Raw genomic sequence first — 14,553 nt, 5'->3', positions numbered from 1 at the left:
ACTCAACATTACAGTTGTAAAATTCAAGAGATGTTAATTTTAAAATGACTTTTGTTATTAAATAAGTAACATACACCCAACATTTAAAAATTGGAAAACACACCATTACTTCCAACTAGTTTTAAAATTGTACGTTATGTCCATACACAATTTATTTGATCAAGGCTATAAGCTTATAAAGATCCTGCATAAAAAGAAAGGTTCCGATTTCTTTTTGACATTTTTATTAATCCTTTTATCCTGGCCTATTATTATGACTATTAATCTTTTTTCTCCAAAACTTAATCTTTAGTCAGCTCCAAGTACCTTACAAGCTTTGCAACATGGTTATAAGAATAGAAATATAAGAATAAGACACAGATAGTTTATTTTCCAGCTGGTATGCTCACTGGTAGCTGGTGGCCACTAGGAAAGTAGTTGTGTTGCCAGCTCTGCCCCTGTAGGATATCTGTCATCTGTCAGAGCAACCCTCTGGGACTTTGTCAGAAGAGTGAGTGTATTGAAGACTCGAGGTGAAGAACCAAAGTTTGGCTGTTTCCACTCATCTCAGTATAAGCAAGAGTCCAATCCAAAATAGTCCACGCATCTCATAAACTACCCAATAAACACGGGATCCTCCACTCTCGACAAGACATCGTGTGGATTTCTGGCTTAAATAACCAGGCATAACGTAGTACACAAGTGACTGTCATATAAGTTTCATACCATAAACCACAACTGTGCCCAGCATTGCCCCGGAATACAGACTTTTTTTTCAATTTTTTATTTTTTTTTTATTTTTTATTTTTTTTAAATTTTTTGTTTATTGCAGTAACATTGGTTTATAACATTGTAAAAATTTCAGGTGTACATCATTGTACTTCTATTTCTGCATGGACTACATCATGTTCACCACCAAAATACTAATTACAACCCATCACCATTTTTTTAAATTGTGATAAAATATACATAACAAAATTGACCATCTTAATCATTTTTAAGGGTACAATTCAGTGGTATTAAGCATATTCATCTTGTTGTGTAACCATCACCACCATCCATCTCCAGAATTCTTTTCATCTTGCAAAACTGAAACTCTGAACCTATTATATATATTGGTTTGGTTGACGCCATAGGTTTTAGATGAGGCTACTCAGAGAGAGTACATAGGATCAGAAAGGAAGTGGGCAGGAGACTGAACCTTGGGGAATATCAACATGTAAGAGATTAACAAAAGAAGAGGAACTGAGAAGGAAGAAACAGAGAAGTAGAAAAGAAACAGAAAAGGATATCAGCAAGCCAAGGGAGGGTAGGGAAAGAATGTGATCAGATCAACACCAAATGCTAGAAAATCAGAAAAAAAAGATGAAGAATGATAAGAGAAGAAAGTATCCATTGTATTCTAGAATTTGAATGTAATTGTTAACCTTAGGAGAGACGTTTCAGTGGAGCAGTGGGCCAGGGTGGAGTTAGTTGAAAGTCAAATTAAGGTGAGCCAAATTATGGTAGGTTGAACTAGAGATGTGTGGATAGGGAATGCATACGACTCTTCCAAGAAATTTAGCTTCGAAAGGAGAGGAAGAGGGCGAGAGGGCAATAGTTAGAGGGGCTGGGGTCTTCAGAGAAGCTGTCTTCTTAAAGTTGGAAGACATTTAAAGAGGGTGGAGGGGAGCCAGAGAGGGAGAGGGTAACATCACGGGATTGAGCAAGGCTTCGAGGAGGCAGGAGGAGAAATGCTATAGGCAGGGCCCACAGCAACAGGCTGGGCAATATATTCTTACTCTAGTTTCTTCACCATCGACTAGTGAATAGCCCTAAGACACAATTTTTAGGATATATTCAGAACATGGGGTAGAGAATTTTTCTTACATATTTTTCTATTCTCTACCATTGTATGTTACATGTGGCAGGTATCTCCGCAATTTTTTAAATTCATTAAATCATTCCTCTAGTCAATAATCAACAACACTCTATTATTTACAGGGAATAGTAGTAGAAACTAATTTAAGCCCTTCAGAATCTAGCTGTCTTCAGACAGCTAAAATCCTGGTCTCCAGCCTGTTTTCCCCGCAGCTGCCCTCTCCAACCAGGCTGCTGTGTTGGCTTGCCCACAAATGTGTCTCACTCACCCTGTTGCCTTTGCCCTGCTCCCACCCCATCGCAATAGTATCCCCCTCTTTACACATAGGGAGACTGAGAATAAAACCCCAGCCTACCATGGCCTACAAGGTCCTTTGGGATCTGCCTTGTGCTTATCTCTCCAATTGTGACATGTAACCACTCTCCCCCACCCTCTCTTCTCTTTCTCCAACAGGGAAGTGCTTTCCTGCCTCCAGATATTCCACAATCGCCCTGACAACGCTGCCTGGAATGCTCTTTGCTCAGCACTTTTCCTGGTTCACTCCTTCTCATCCTTCAGGTCTCAGCCCAAATGTCACTTCCTCTCATCCGATGAAAGTAGATCTATATAAAGTAGATCCCATATCCCATTATGAGTGATCATAATATACTTTTTATTTCCTTCAAAGCACTGAGGACAATCTGTACTTATTTTATTCATTTATTTGTTTATTGTCCTCCCTTTTCCCCTCCAACAGAATGGAAGCTCCGTGAGGGCTGTCCCCCATCTGTCTTGTCTCCTTCTTACCCCCAGTGTCTAGTACAGTGCTTGACAAGTGCTTTACAAATATATTTCATGAATGAATGAATGAACAGCTCCTCCACAGTCTCCAATTCCAGTTTAAATCCCACCTCCACAGTGAATAATAATAATAGCTTATATATACTGAGTGCTTACCTTGTTCCAGGGATTATATCTGTTATCTGACTTAATGATCCCCCCACAATTTGCCTCCCATAACCCATACAATAGTTATTATTCAGGCGACACATTCTGTATTTAATCACAATTTGGCCTCTTGCTTTATTATTTACTATATTACAGGCATCAGTCTTTTTGCTCCAGTGAAATAAAAATTCTTAGGACTCGCCCACAACACACAGAGAATGCTCAAAGTATGCTGAGTGACTGAAGATGGCCCCCCAGGGTTACAACATTAACATAATAAGAATGTTGACAAGTCATCCTTATCAACTTCAAATAGAAATTCTAACCCAACTTACAAGTGGACAAACTCCAGTCTACCTGTAAAGTGTCAAAACTGGCCAAGGCGGGATAGTTTGAGCTTTGAGATAGGAAATATGCAGTTTAATTCCTTCATTTTTTCAGAAGAATTTGCTAAAATCTTAACCTTCTAGGAAGGATTATCTAGTGTGTCAGAAAGCTTGCAAAACCAAGTTATTTCACATGGAGAAGCCATAAGAAAGGTTCCTAGCATGAAGTGTGGACTATTGGGTTTTGAAATATCTGCTTTGTAGTACTGTGAAACCCCAAGCTGAAGAGCCCTCCAGTGTTCATGGTTTCAAGAGTCCCTTTGCACACCTCTAGGCAGTGGCTTTGGGAACCTGGAATCTGTCCTGATGGAGATGACAGGGAAGAAGATCCTCCCAAACTCCTCTAGATCTTTCTGGAGTGTGGAAATTCTGTTTCACATCTCACCTTAACGTTTCACTTGCCACCTACTCCCTCAAGTTTTGAGCTCAGATCAAAAGAAGCATCCCTAGGGCCAGCCCCATGGCGTAGCAGTTAGACGTCTGCGCATGCTTGGCTGCTGGTGGCCCGGGTTCGGATCCCGGGTGCGTACTGATGCACCGCTTGTCAGGCCATGCTGTGGCAGCCTCCCACATAAAGTGGAGGAAGATGGGCACGGATGTTAGCCCAGGGCCAGTCTTCCTCAGCAAAAAGGGGAGGATTGGCATGGATGTTAACTTAGGGCTGATCTTCCTCACACACACGCACACACGAAAGCAGCATCCCTACTCCAAGGATTCCACCCTTCATTGTAAAAGATGGCTTTGGGGCAGTCTGCTCTGCTCACCCCGCTTGGGTGTGGCCCTCCCCGAGGCCGGCAGTAAGCTTGGGGTTCCCAAGGGCCCTGGTTCCTAGCACTGTACCCCTGAGAGCCACGAGAGTATTCCTGAAATTTTCTCAGGCTCTGAGTACACCCAGTAGTGATTTTCTTCTTGGGTGCCACCCAGGAGCAGACGTGTGCAGTGAGGAAAATGTCACCCAACCTGTCTCTTCCCATCTGACAGGTCAGCCGGAAGCTCTCATCCTACTGGGTGTCCTACTGGATGTTCTTCTTCGAAGAAAGCCTCCCCTACTAGAAAGGTGGTTTCTTTCAACTAAATTTGAAACTCCACAGACCCAACTGTTCATCGCAGTAGAATCTGGGTGATGCTGTACTTTACCAAGAACTCTATTTTTTAGCTTCTTCAGTGCCCACCGGTGTAATTAAATGGCGTTCTTCTAATGACACACATTTTCCCTTCCAGCTGCTTGAAGTTCCTTCTCTGCTAAATAGTTTAGCAATTCTCTCTTTGGTCACCATCTACCTCCCCCAGGAATGGCCTACCACAGTGACTCGTATGCCTCCTGCCATTTGACAGAGTTGCTGTAAAACAGGAAGAACTCTTGCTGTCTCGAGCAATGTCATGATGTAGCTTATTTATTTATGGGAGTGGAACGTGGCTATCTTATCTCACTTTCAATTAGGACTACTGGGGAAAAGCACTATCAAGGTGGTGATAATTTACCAAAATGCCAGTTTTTCAAAATTCTTAAATGTTCAACATTCCAGAGTGTAGACAGAGGACAAGAGACAAAATTTGTCATGATCTTGCAAGGAAGGCTGGTCTTGGGTAAAGACTAGACCTCACATTTACTCAAGGATTTAAATTCAGATACTGTCATTATCTCCAAGTGAGACTGTAGAGTCCCAACGTGTGTGTCTGTGTGTTAGTAGGTCATTTATCAGTGTAATAAACATTTAAAATATGTCACAACGTAATCCTGCTTTTGGTATTGCTTTACTTGTTCATTTAACACATGAGGAACAAACCAAAAAAAACCTGTCTGAACCAATCTCTTAGAGGTCCTGGCGCAGGGTCCCACCACTAGCGGGGGCGGGGTGTGAAACAGTGACTTGGAAGGCGGGGTTTGGTCAGCAGGAATTTCAGGGCCAGCTCCCACGCCTCAGAGATTTAGGCTCACCCCCGCGAAGGCCGCAGAGTCCAGACAGCCGCAGGGACCTCAGCCCTGCCTGAGCCAAACAGAGGCTCCCCCACCGGAGCCTCCAGCCGCAACCCGCCACCTGGAGGAGGGCAGAGGGTGGAGCCGCGGCGGGCGCAGAATGGGGCGTGGCTGCGGGCGGGGTGGGCGGAGCCACAGCGAGGCGCGGGCGGGGCGGGGCGGGGCGGGGCGGAGCCGCGGGCGGCGGGAAGAAAAGGCCGGGGCGAGGACGCGAGGTTGGTCCAGCGCGAGGGGCGGTGTCCGGCCCCCACCAGAACTCCCGAGGCGACCCCGGCCAAGCGCTCCTGCGCCGGGCGGGGCCGGCGGCGCCTCCTTTAGCCCGTGGGCGCCGGCGGCCTCCGAGCGCCGGAGGGGCCGGGCCTGCGCGCTCCGGGAACCTGCGGGCCGGGTGTGCGGGTGCGGCGGGAGGGGCTAGGAGCTGGTTTTCGTTTCCGTTTTACTGCTCTCAGTCTCATCTCTAAAACCGGAAGGTGCAGGGGCAGAGCGACGGACAGACCCGCCCACTCTGTGCCGCACACGTCTATGGCCAGGAGGGCGCCTATTCCTCCCTGGAGCCCACCAATTAAAGCGGTTTCGGGATACTACCGTATGGACATATCTCCCCAGAGTGAAAAGTTGGTGTTTAACGTTTTCGAAGTTGGTACTTTTGGGGAATGAGAAACCCTCCCGTGGGGCAGAGGAGGTTCCAGGGAGAGAGCCATAAGGAACTCATGGGTCCTCACTCGAGGAACGCCTCTTTTCCGAAGCCCATGGCATCCAGTTTGACAAGCCCTGGGCCCCTGGGTTTACCCCTCCCAGAGTTCTGGATGTCCGCCGGGAACAGCTTTGGGGCCATGCCAATTTCACCCACTTTAACCTCCTTGCATCCTGATTTTGGTGTCTCCCATCTAGATCCTCGATTCAGTGATGCAAAGCCTTTCAGGGTTGGCTGGAAGCCACAGCCCAGCATCCCAATGCAGTCTGAATCCGGCTGGTGTGAAGAGGAGACCCCTTCCCTCTTGTGGGGTTTGGATCCTGTGTTTCTAGCCTTTGCAAAACTCTACATCAGGGATATCCTGGACTTGAAGGAGTCCTGCCAGGTGCCAGGTATGTGGCTTGTCAGCCTGGTGGGTGCCCTGTACTATCCTCCCTTCCCCAAAGCTGCAGAAATCTGGGGCATAGGGGTTTTCAGGAGAGCCTTCCCTGCTGCAAGCTGTGTAAATGACCTAGCCTGGACCCTCAAATGAGTTCATTTCTATGCAAGTTAAAAACAGTCTAAATCTTTTTTATTTTTATTTTGTTAATAGATGCTTGGGGGAGTAACCTTTCTACTGAGGAGTGTTTTTACCTGGGTTTGAGGTCTTTCATATTTAAAAATGCTCAGTTGTTTTTCTCTGGGCCTACTCTTAGTGGGAAGCTCACTGGACCAGGCATCCCTAGGCCTTGCTTCCTTTCCTAACCGAGCCACTTACCTGGCCTGGGTATGTGACTCACCTGTAAAGCTTAGGTGTCTTCTTTGTAAGAATGGGGATTAACCATGCCTGATTTTCTTATGTGGTTTTGTTTTGTTTTGAATTCATCAGCATCAAAATACCGTAAATTCCCCAAGAGGAAGGACATTATCTGCCTTGTTCACCTGTGTAATCCCAGTGCTTAGAATAGTATCTGGCACGTAGTGGGCCTGCAAGAAATAGTCATTGGAGCAATAAAGCATTACAAATGTAAAGTTAAAGAAATGGCTTTTTTAATTAGAGTAGTGGTCACTAAAGACAGGCTCTTCGTACCTAAAAATATAGCAAATACAGTTAAATAATTCGTATAGCTGTGGATGGATCTTCACGTGTTTACCGTGCTATATGAGAAAGTTAGTTAAACTCCGTTTGCTATTTTGAATGAATAGCAAGCTATGATTCAGAAGTAGTCAAGAATGTCAAGTATGCACAGTTTCAATGAGATGACGTTTTGTGTGTTTCCAGTTCTGTGTACAAATGTGTTTGGATGACCTTATACTAAAGCCTTTTGTAGATTTTCCACCACACCTTTATTTGCTAATTATTGTTGGAAATGATCTGTTTTTTTCTTTGGAAGGCAGCCATCCTCCCCCACAGTTGTCTGTTTTCCACAATAGTCTGATATTCTTCATAGCTCATCTCCTCAAGAAGAAATTAATTCACACCAAATGCCAGCCTTGCTTACAGATCTTCTGTAGGTGCTCAAGGAGGTATCAGGGGCTTAACTCTTCCTATGGGTGAAGGACTGTAAGATGTATTAACAACAAACCAAGGAAAACTGGTCCCCCTGATCTTTGCTATATCACTGGTGATAATGTTTCTGATGTAGTTTTTAAAATGAAACCTCATGGTTGAAGCAGACATCAACCATAATTTCAGAATGATCTTCTTTAGACTGTATTTTAGGGTTCTGAGGAGTGGGAAATGCCACTAGTCTAGGTTTTCATTTTTATGTTGTTTTGTTGTTGTGTTTGTTTGGTTGTCATAAAGAAAAAAACTTTTATTTTGACTGCATAAAATTTAGAAATGTTTAAAAAGTAAAGAATATCTAAAAAAATAACAAAAGTTAACCAAAAAATGATAAAACTAGAAACAAATATATCATAAAGAATTTGGCTGGCCTTTGTCCTGGTTCCTGGGAAATCTTTGGATTTCTGGAATGATAGGAGTGTCTTTGTTATTCATGGTGGCCCCTAGAACCACAGTTGAGTATATGCTAATAGGTGCCTCCTGCTAGGCCCCTGGGTAGTTTCAGGATGGGGGTTGTCCGTGCCTGAACAACCAACCATGTGATTAGAGGGTTGGGTTTTGAGCCACTGACATCAGCCCCACCCCTTGGGAGAGGAGAGGGGCTGGAGATTGAGTTGTCACGTGGCCAGTGATTCAGTCAGTTGTGTCTGCATAATGAAACCCCAATAAAAACTCTAGACACTGAGGGTTGGGTGAGCTTTCCTGGTTGGTAATAATACATCAGTGTGTCAGGAGGGTGATGTGTCCTGAGGACATGGAAGCTTTCCCTTGGACTCTCAGACCTTGTCCTATGCATCTCTTCACTCAGCTAGTACTGATTTGTACCCTTTATTATAAAACTACAGTCGTAAGTATAGTACCTTCCTTAGTATTGTGTGTCATTCTAGCAAATTATCAAACCTGAGGGAGTTGTGGGAACCCCTGAATTTGTAGCCAGTTGGTTAGAAGTGTGGGTGGCTTGAGGACCTCCAAACTTGGGGCTGGTGATGGAAGTGAGGGCAGTCTTGTGGGAGACTGTGCCCTTAATCTGTGAAATTTGACCTTACTCTGGGTAGTTAGCGTCAGATTGACTGCCTTCCAAAATGGTTGCAAAATGTCAGCTCCCTAAATTAACCTGTGAATTTAGGGTTAAACAAATAAAAAAATATTATGAAGTTTGACTGTGGTGGTGGTGGTTTTTGGGTTTTTGTTTTATTTGGTTCGATTTGGTTATGGCTCATAGCATGCAGAAGTAGTCTTTATTATTCTAAATGTCTCTGTCCATCTCAGACTTTAATGATGGGATAAATAATAGTGAATCTTTTATTTAAATCACAATACAGTACTTATATTATCTAATTCTAGAGGTTACAATGAAGTGGAAATAATGTATTCATAAGAATTGTATTAAATGAATCTGTATTTTAAAAAATATTATCTGAGGCATTTTATTGCTATCAGACTTCAATAAGAGCAGTTGTAGCATCAATTAAATAACAGATAGACCAAAAAGAGATAAAGCAAAAGTACTTTTAAAAGAGAGAAACCATAGGCAGATATCTTGCTGTGGTTGTGACTGTTCATGGGGCAGCTGCTGGGAACACTGAATCAAACCCACCTGTGACCCTGGATCCCTGAGCCCTCCCAGCATGACCCTCCTCTCTCTTGGGGACCTGATGATTTGCGGGATCCCCTGATATGTCTGAGCCTCTGTGGGCTGCACGTGGATTAGCAGGAGCAAAACGATCACTTGGGAAAGGCTGCAACTTAAACTCAGTGTCAGCCAGTATCTGTTGTCGTGATTATTTTCTTTTCTTAGCTCATTGAGCTTTCTCTCAGTCCACAGAGCTGCCATCCAACTTTCTTGAGCTCTTTTCTCATAGAAGAAAATCTTATGTTGATAGAAGGAAGTGGTTCTCTCCATTTCTTTTTCTGTATCATCAGCCATCTTCTAGAGCTTGCACTTCTGATGTATAGTTGATGTTTCTATTCACTTTGGGAAGTTTCTTCTCTATTTCTAAGCAGTGTATTTCCTCCTCAATCAATTTTCTCTGAGTGATTTTATTCAAACCATCTGTTATTTTCTTCTTTTTTTTTCTTTATTTTTATTTTATTTTATTTTTTATTATTTTTTTTAATTTTTTGTTTATTGCAGTAATATTGGTTTATAACATTGTATATTTCAGGTGTACATCATTATACATCTATTTCTGCATAGATTACATCATGTTCACCACCCAAATTCTAATTACAACCCATCACCACACACATGTGCCGAATTATCCCTTTCGACCTCCTCCCTCCCCCCTTCCTCTCTGGTAACCACCAATCCAATCTCTGTCTCTGTGTGTTTGCTTATTGTTGTTATTATCTACTACTTAATGAAGGAAATCATACGGTATTTGACCTTCTCCCTCTGACTTATTTCACTTTGCATAATACCCTCAATGTCCATCCATGTTGTCACAAAGGTCTGGATTTCATCGTTTCTTATGGCTGAGTAGTATTCCGTTGTGTATATATACCACATCTTCTTTATCCATTCGTCCCTTGATGGGCACTTAGGTTGCTTCCAAGTCTTGGCTATTGTGAATAACGCTGCAGTGAACACAAGGGTGCATGTATTGGTGCATTGGTGTTTTCAAGTTCTTTGGATAAATACCCAGCAGTGGAATAGCTGGATCATATGGTAGTTCTATCCTTGATTTTTTGAGGATACTGTTTTCCATAGTGGCTGCACCAGTTTGCACTCCCACCAGCAGTGTATGAGAGTTCCCTTCTCTCCACATCCTCTCCAACGCGTGTTGTTTTCTGTCTTGTTAATTAGCCATTCTGATGGGCGTGAGGTGATATCTCATTGTAGTTTTGATTTGCATTTCCCTGATAGTTGATCATTTTGAACATCTTTTCATGTGTCTGTTGGCCATCTGTATATCTTCTTTGGAGAAATGTCTGTTCAGATCTTTTGCCCATTTTTCAATTGGGTTGTTAGTTTTTTTGTTGTTGAGATGCATGAGTTCTTTATATATTTTGGAGATTAACCCCTTATCAGATGTATGGTTTGCAAATATCTTCTTCCAATTGTTAGGTTGTCTTTTCGTTTTATTGATGGTTTCCTTTGCTGTGCAGAAGCTTTTTAGTTTGATGTAGTCCCATTTGTTTATTTTTTCTATTGTTTCTCTTGCCCGGTCAGACATGGTGCTTGAAAATACGTTGCTATGACCGATGTTGAAGAGCATACTGCCTATGTTTTCTTCTAGAAGTTTCATAATTTCAGGTCTTACATTCAAGTCTTTAATCCATTTTGAGTTAATTTTTGTGTATGGTGTAAGGTAAGGGTCTACTTTCATTTTTTTGCATATGGCTATCCAGTTTTCCCAACACCATTTGTTGAAGAGACTTTCTTTTCTCCGTTGTGTGTTCTTGGCTCCTTTGTCAAAGATTAGCTGTCCATAGATGTGTGGGTTTATTTCTGGGCTTTCGATTCTATTCCATTGGTCTGTGTGTCTGTTTTTGTGCCAGTACCATGCTGTTTTGGTTACTATAGCTTTGTAGTATATTTTGAAATCAGGGAGTGTGATACCTCCAGCTTTGTTCTTTGTTCTCAAGATTCCTTTAGCTATTCGGGGTCTTTTGTTGTTCCATATAAATTTTAGGATTCTTTGTTCTATTTCTGTGAAAAATATTGTTGGAACTTTGATAGGGATTGCATTGAATCTATAGATTGTTTTAGAAAGTATGGACATCTTAACTATGTTAATTCTTCCAATCCAAGAGCATGGAATATCTTTCCATTTCTTTGTGTCTTCTTCAATATCTTTCAGCAATGTTTTATAGTTTTTTGTGTACAGATCTTTCACGTCTTTGGTTAAGTTTATTCCTAGGTATTTTATTCTTTTTGTTGCAATTGTAAATGGGATTGTATTCTTAATTTCTCTTTCTGCTACTTCGTTGTTAGTGTATAGAAATGCAACTGATTTTTGTATGTTGTTTTTGTATCCTGCAACTTTTATAACTTTTATATAATAAACTTTTATATAATAAATTCACTTAAAAGTTTTCTGGTGGATTCTTTAGGGTTTTCTATATATAAAATCACATCATCTGCAAATAGTGACAGTTTCACTTCTTCCTTTCCAATTTGGATCCCTTTTATTTCTTTTTCTTGCCTGATTGCTCTGGCTAGGACTTCCAGTACTATGTTAAATAGGAGTGGTGAGAGTGGGCATCCTTGTCTGGTTCCTGTTCTTAGAGGGATAGCTTTCAGTTTTTCACCATTGAGGATGATATTAGCTGTGGGTGTGTCATATGGCCTTTATTGTGTTGAGGTGCTTTCCTTCTATCCCCATTTTATTCAGAGTTTTTATCATAAATGGATGCTGTATCTTGTCAAATGCTTTCTCTGCATCTATGGAGATAATCAATATAAAGATAAAATAATCAATCAAGATAAAAATGTGATTTTTATTTTTCATTTTATTAATGTGGTGTATTACGTTGATTGATTTGCGAATGTTGAACCATCCCTGCATACCTGGAATAAATCCCACTTGATCATGGTGTATAATCTTTTTAACATATTGTTGTATGCGATTTGCTAATATTTTGTTGAGGATTTTTGCATCGATGTTCATCAGTGATATTGGCCTGTAATTTTCTTTTTTTGTGTTGTCCTTGTCTGGTTTTGGTATCAGGGTGATGTCGGCTTCATAGAATGATTTAGGGAGCTTCCCCCCCTCCACAATTTTTTGGAAGAGTTTGAGAAGGATAGGTATTAAGTCTTCTTTGAATGTTTGGAAGAATTCACCAGGGGAGCCGTCTGGTCCTGGACTTTTATTTTTGGGGAGGTTTGTGATTACTGTTTCGATCTCCTTACTGGTGATTGGTCTATTCAAATTCTCTACTTCTTCTTGATCCAGTTTTGGAAGGTTGTATGATTCTAAGAATTTATCCATTTCTTCCAGATTGTCGAATTGGTTGGCATATAGCTTTTCATAGTATTCTCTTATAATCTTTTGTATTTCTGAGGTGTCTCTTGTAATTTCTCCTGTTTCATTTCTGATTTTACTTATTTGTGCCTTCTCTCTTTTTTTCTTGGTGAGTCTAGCTAAAGTTTTGTCAATTTTGTTGATCTTTTCAAAGAACCAGCTCTTGGTTTTATTAATTTTTTCTATTTTTTTAAGTCTCTATTTCATTTATTTCTGCTCTGATTTTTATTATTTCCCTTCTTCTACTGATTTTGGGCTTTGTTTGTTCTTCTTTTTCCAGTTCCTTTAGGTGCATTGTTAGATTGTTTATTTGAGATTTTTCTTGTTTGTTGAGATAGGCCTGTATTGCTATAAACTTCCCTCTTAGAACCGCTTTTGCTGTATCCCATAAATTCTGGCATGTCGTATTTTCATTTTCATTTGTCTCCAGGTATTTTTTTATTTCTTCTTTGATTTCTTCATTGACCCAGTCGTTGTTCAGTAGCATTTTGTTTAATCTCCACGTATTTGTGGCTTTTCTGATTTTCTTGCTATAGTTGATTTCCAGTTTCATACCGTTGTGGTCAGAAAAGATGCTTGGTATTATTTCAGTCTTCTTAAATTTATGAAGACTTGTTTTGTGGCCTAATATGTGATCGATCCAGGAGAATGTTCCATGTGCATTTGAAAAGAACATGTATTCTTCGGTTTTTGGATGGAATGCTCTGTATATAGCTACTAGGTCCATCTGTTCTAGTGTGTCATTTAAGGCCAATGTTTCCTTATTGATCTTCTGTTTGGATGATCTATCCCTTGGTGTAAGTGAAGTGTTAAAGCCCCCTACTATTATTGCGTTTCTGTCTGTTTCTGTTTTTATGTCTGTTAATAATTGCTGTATATATTTAGGTGCACCTACATTGGGTGCGTAGATATTTACAAGTGTTATATCCTCTTGTTGGAATGTTCCCTTGATCATTATGTAATGCCCTTCTTTGTCTCTTTTGACAGTTTTTGTTTTGAAGTCTATTTTGTCTGATATGAGTATTGCTACCCCAGCTTTCTTTTCATTGCCATTTGCATGGAGTATCTTTTTCCATGCCTTCACTTTCAGTTTGTGAGTGTCTTTAGGTCTGAAGTGTGTCTCTTGTATGCAGCATATGTATGGGTCTTGGTGTTTTATCCAATCAGCCACCCTATGCCTTTTAATTGGGGCATTTAGTCCATTGACGTTTAAAGTAGCTATTGATAAGTATGTTACTTACTACCATTTTTTAACTTTTTTTCTCAGTGTTTTAGTAGTCCTTCTCTGTTCCTTTCTCCTTCTATACAGAATTGATGGTCTCTTTAGTTTGACCTCTATCTGAAAGCTCTACTCTTTAACTCCCCTCCTCCCTCATTTGATGTTTTTGATATCATATCTAACCTCTTTTTTGTGCATTTGTATCCATGGCCCTCTTATCGTGGAAATAGATAATTTTTCCTATTTGTGGTCTTCTCTTTTCTCCTTAAATCAGTCCCTTCAACATTTCTTGTAGCACTGGTTTCTTGGTGACAAACTCCTTTAATTTTTGCTTGTCTGGGAAATTTTTTATCTCTCCTTCCATTTTGAATGATAATCTTGCTGGGTAGAGTATTCTTGGCTGTAAGTTTTTTCCTTTTAGCACTTTAAATATATCGTGCCACTCTCTTCTAGCCTGTAAGGTTTCCGCTGAGAAGTCAGCTGATAGCCTCATGGGGTTTCCTTTGCGTGTAACTTGTCTTTCTCTTGCGGCTTTTAGGATTCTCTCTTTATCTTTAATTCTAGACATTTTGATTATGATGTGTCTTGGTCTGGGCCTCTTTGGGTTTATCTTGTTTGGGGCTCTCTGTGCTTCCTGTACCTGGATGTCTGCTTCCTTCCTTAGGTTAGGGAAGTTTTCATCTATTATTTCTTGAAATAGATTCTCTGCCCCTTTGTCTCACTCTTCTCCTTCCGGGACACCTATAACACGGATGTTAGTGCGCTTGATGTTGTCCCAGATGTCCCTTAGATTGTCCTCACTCTTTTTATTTTTTTTATTTTATTTTTTTTTAATTTTTTGTTTATTGCAATAACATTGGTTTATTGTCCTCACTCTTTTTAATTCTTTTCTCTTTTACCTGTTCAGCTTGGGTGATTTCTTCTAGTCTTTCGTCCAGCTCACAGATCCATTCTTCTGTATCCTCTACTCTGCTTTTGAGTCCCTCTAGCGAATTT

At 41.0% G+C, this 14,553-nt stretch overlaps 1 protein-coding gene across 5 annotated transcripts in view; it reads left to right on the top strand.

Moving 5' to 3' along the window:
• The first annotated feature begins 5,308 nt into the window (after window positions 1-5,308).
• The window catches only part of STN1 (STN1 subunit of CST complex), a 48,819-nt gene continuing 39,574 nt past the window's right edge, over window positions 5,309-14,553 (top strand). For 2 of the 5 annotated variants that reach the window (XM_058543942.1, XM_058543941.1), the window contains exons 1-2: window positions 5,473-5,745; window positions 6,023-6,217. In XM_058543942.1, the coding sequence (XP_058399925.1) occupies window positions 6,085-6,217 (133 nt within the window). In that variant the 5' untranslated portion in view covers window positions 5,473-5,745; window positions 6,023-6,084. Of the gene's footprint in view, window positions 5,347-5,472; window positions 5,746-6,022; window positions 6,218-14,553 lie in introns of those variants that run through there. The other 3 variants (XM_058543938.1, XM_058543937.1, XM_058543939.1) reach the window with 3 other exon arrangements.

Source organism: Diceros bicornis, chromosome 6 (assembly GCF_020826845.1).
Source record: "Diceros bicornis minor isolate mBicDic1 chromosome 6, mDicBic1.mat.cur, whole genome shotgun sequence".
In the NCBI taxonomy this organism is placed as follows: Eukaryota; Metazoa; Chordata; class Mammalia; order Perissodactyla; family Rhinocerotidae; genus Diceros; species Diceros bicornis.
The sequence above is the reverse complement of the archived record's forward strand: the minus strand, read 5'-3'. Positions and strand labels throughout refer to the sequence as shown.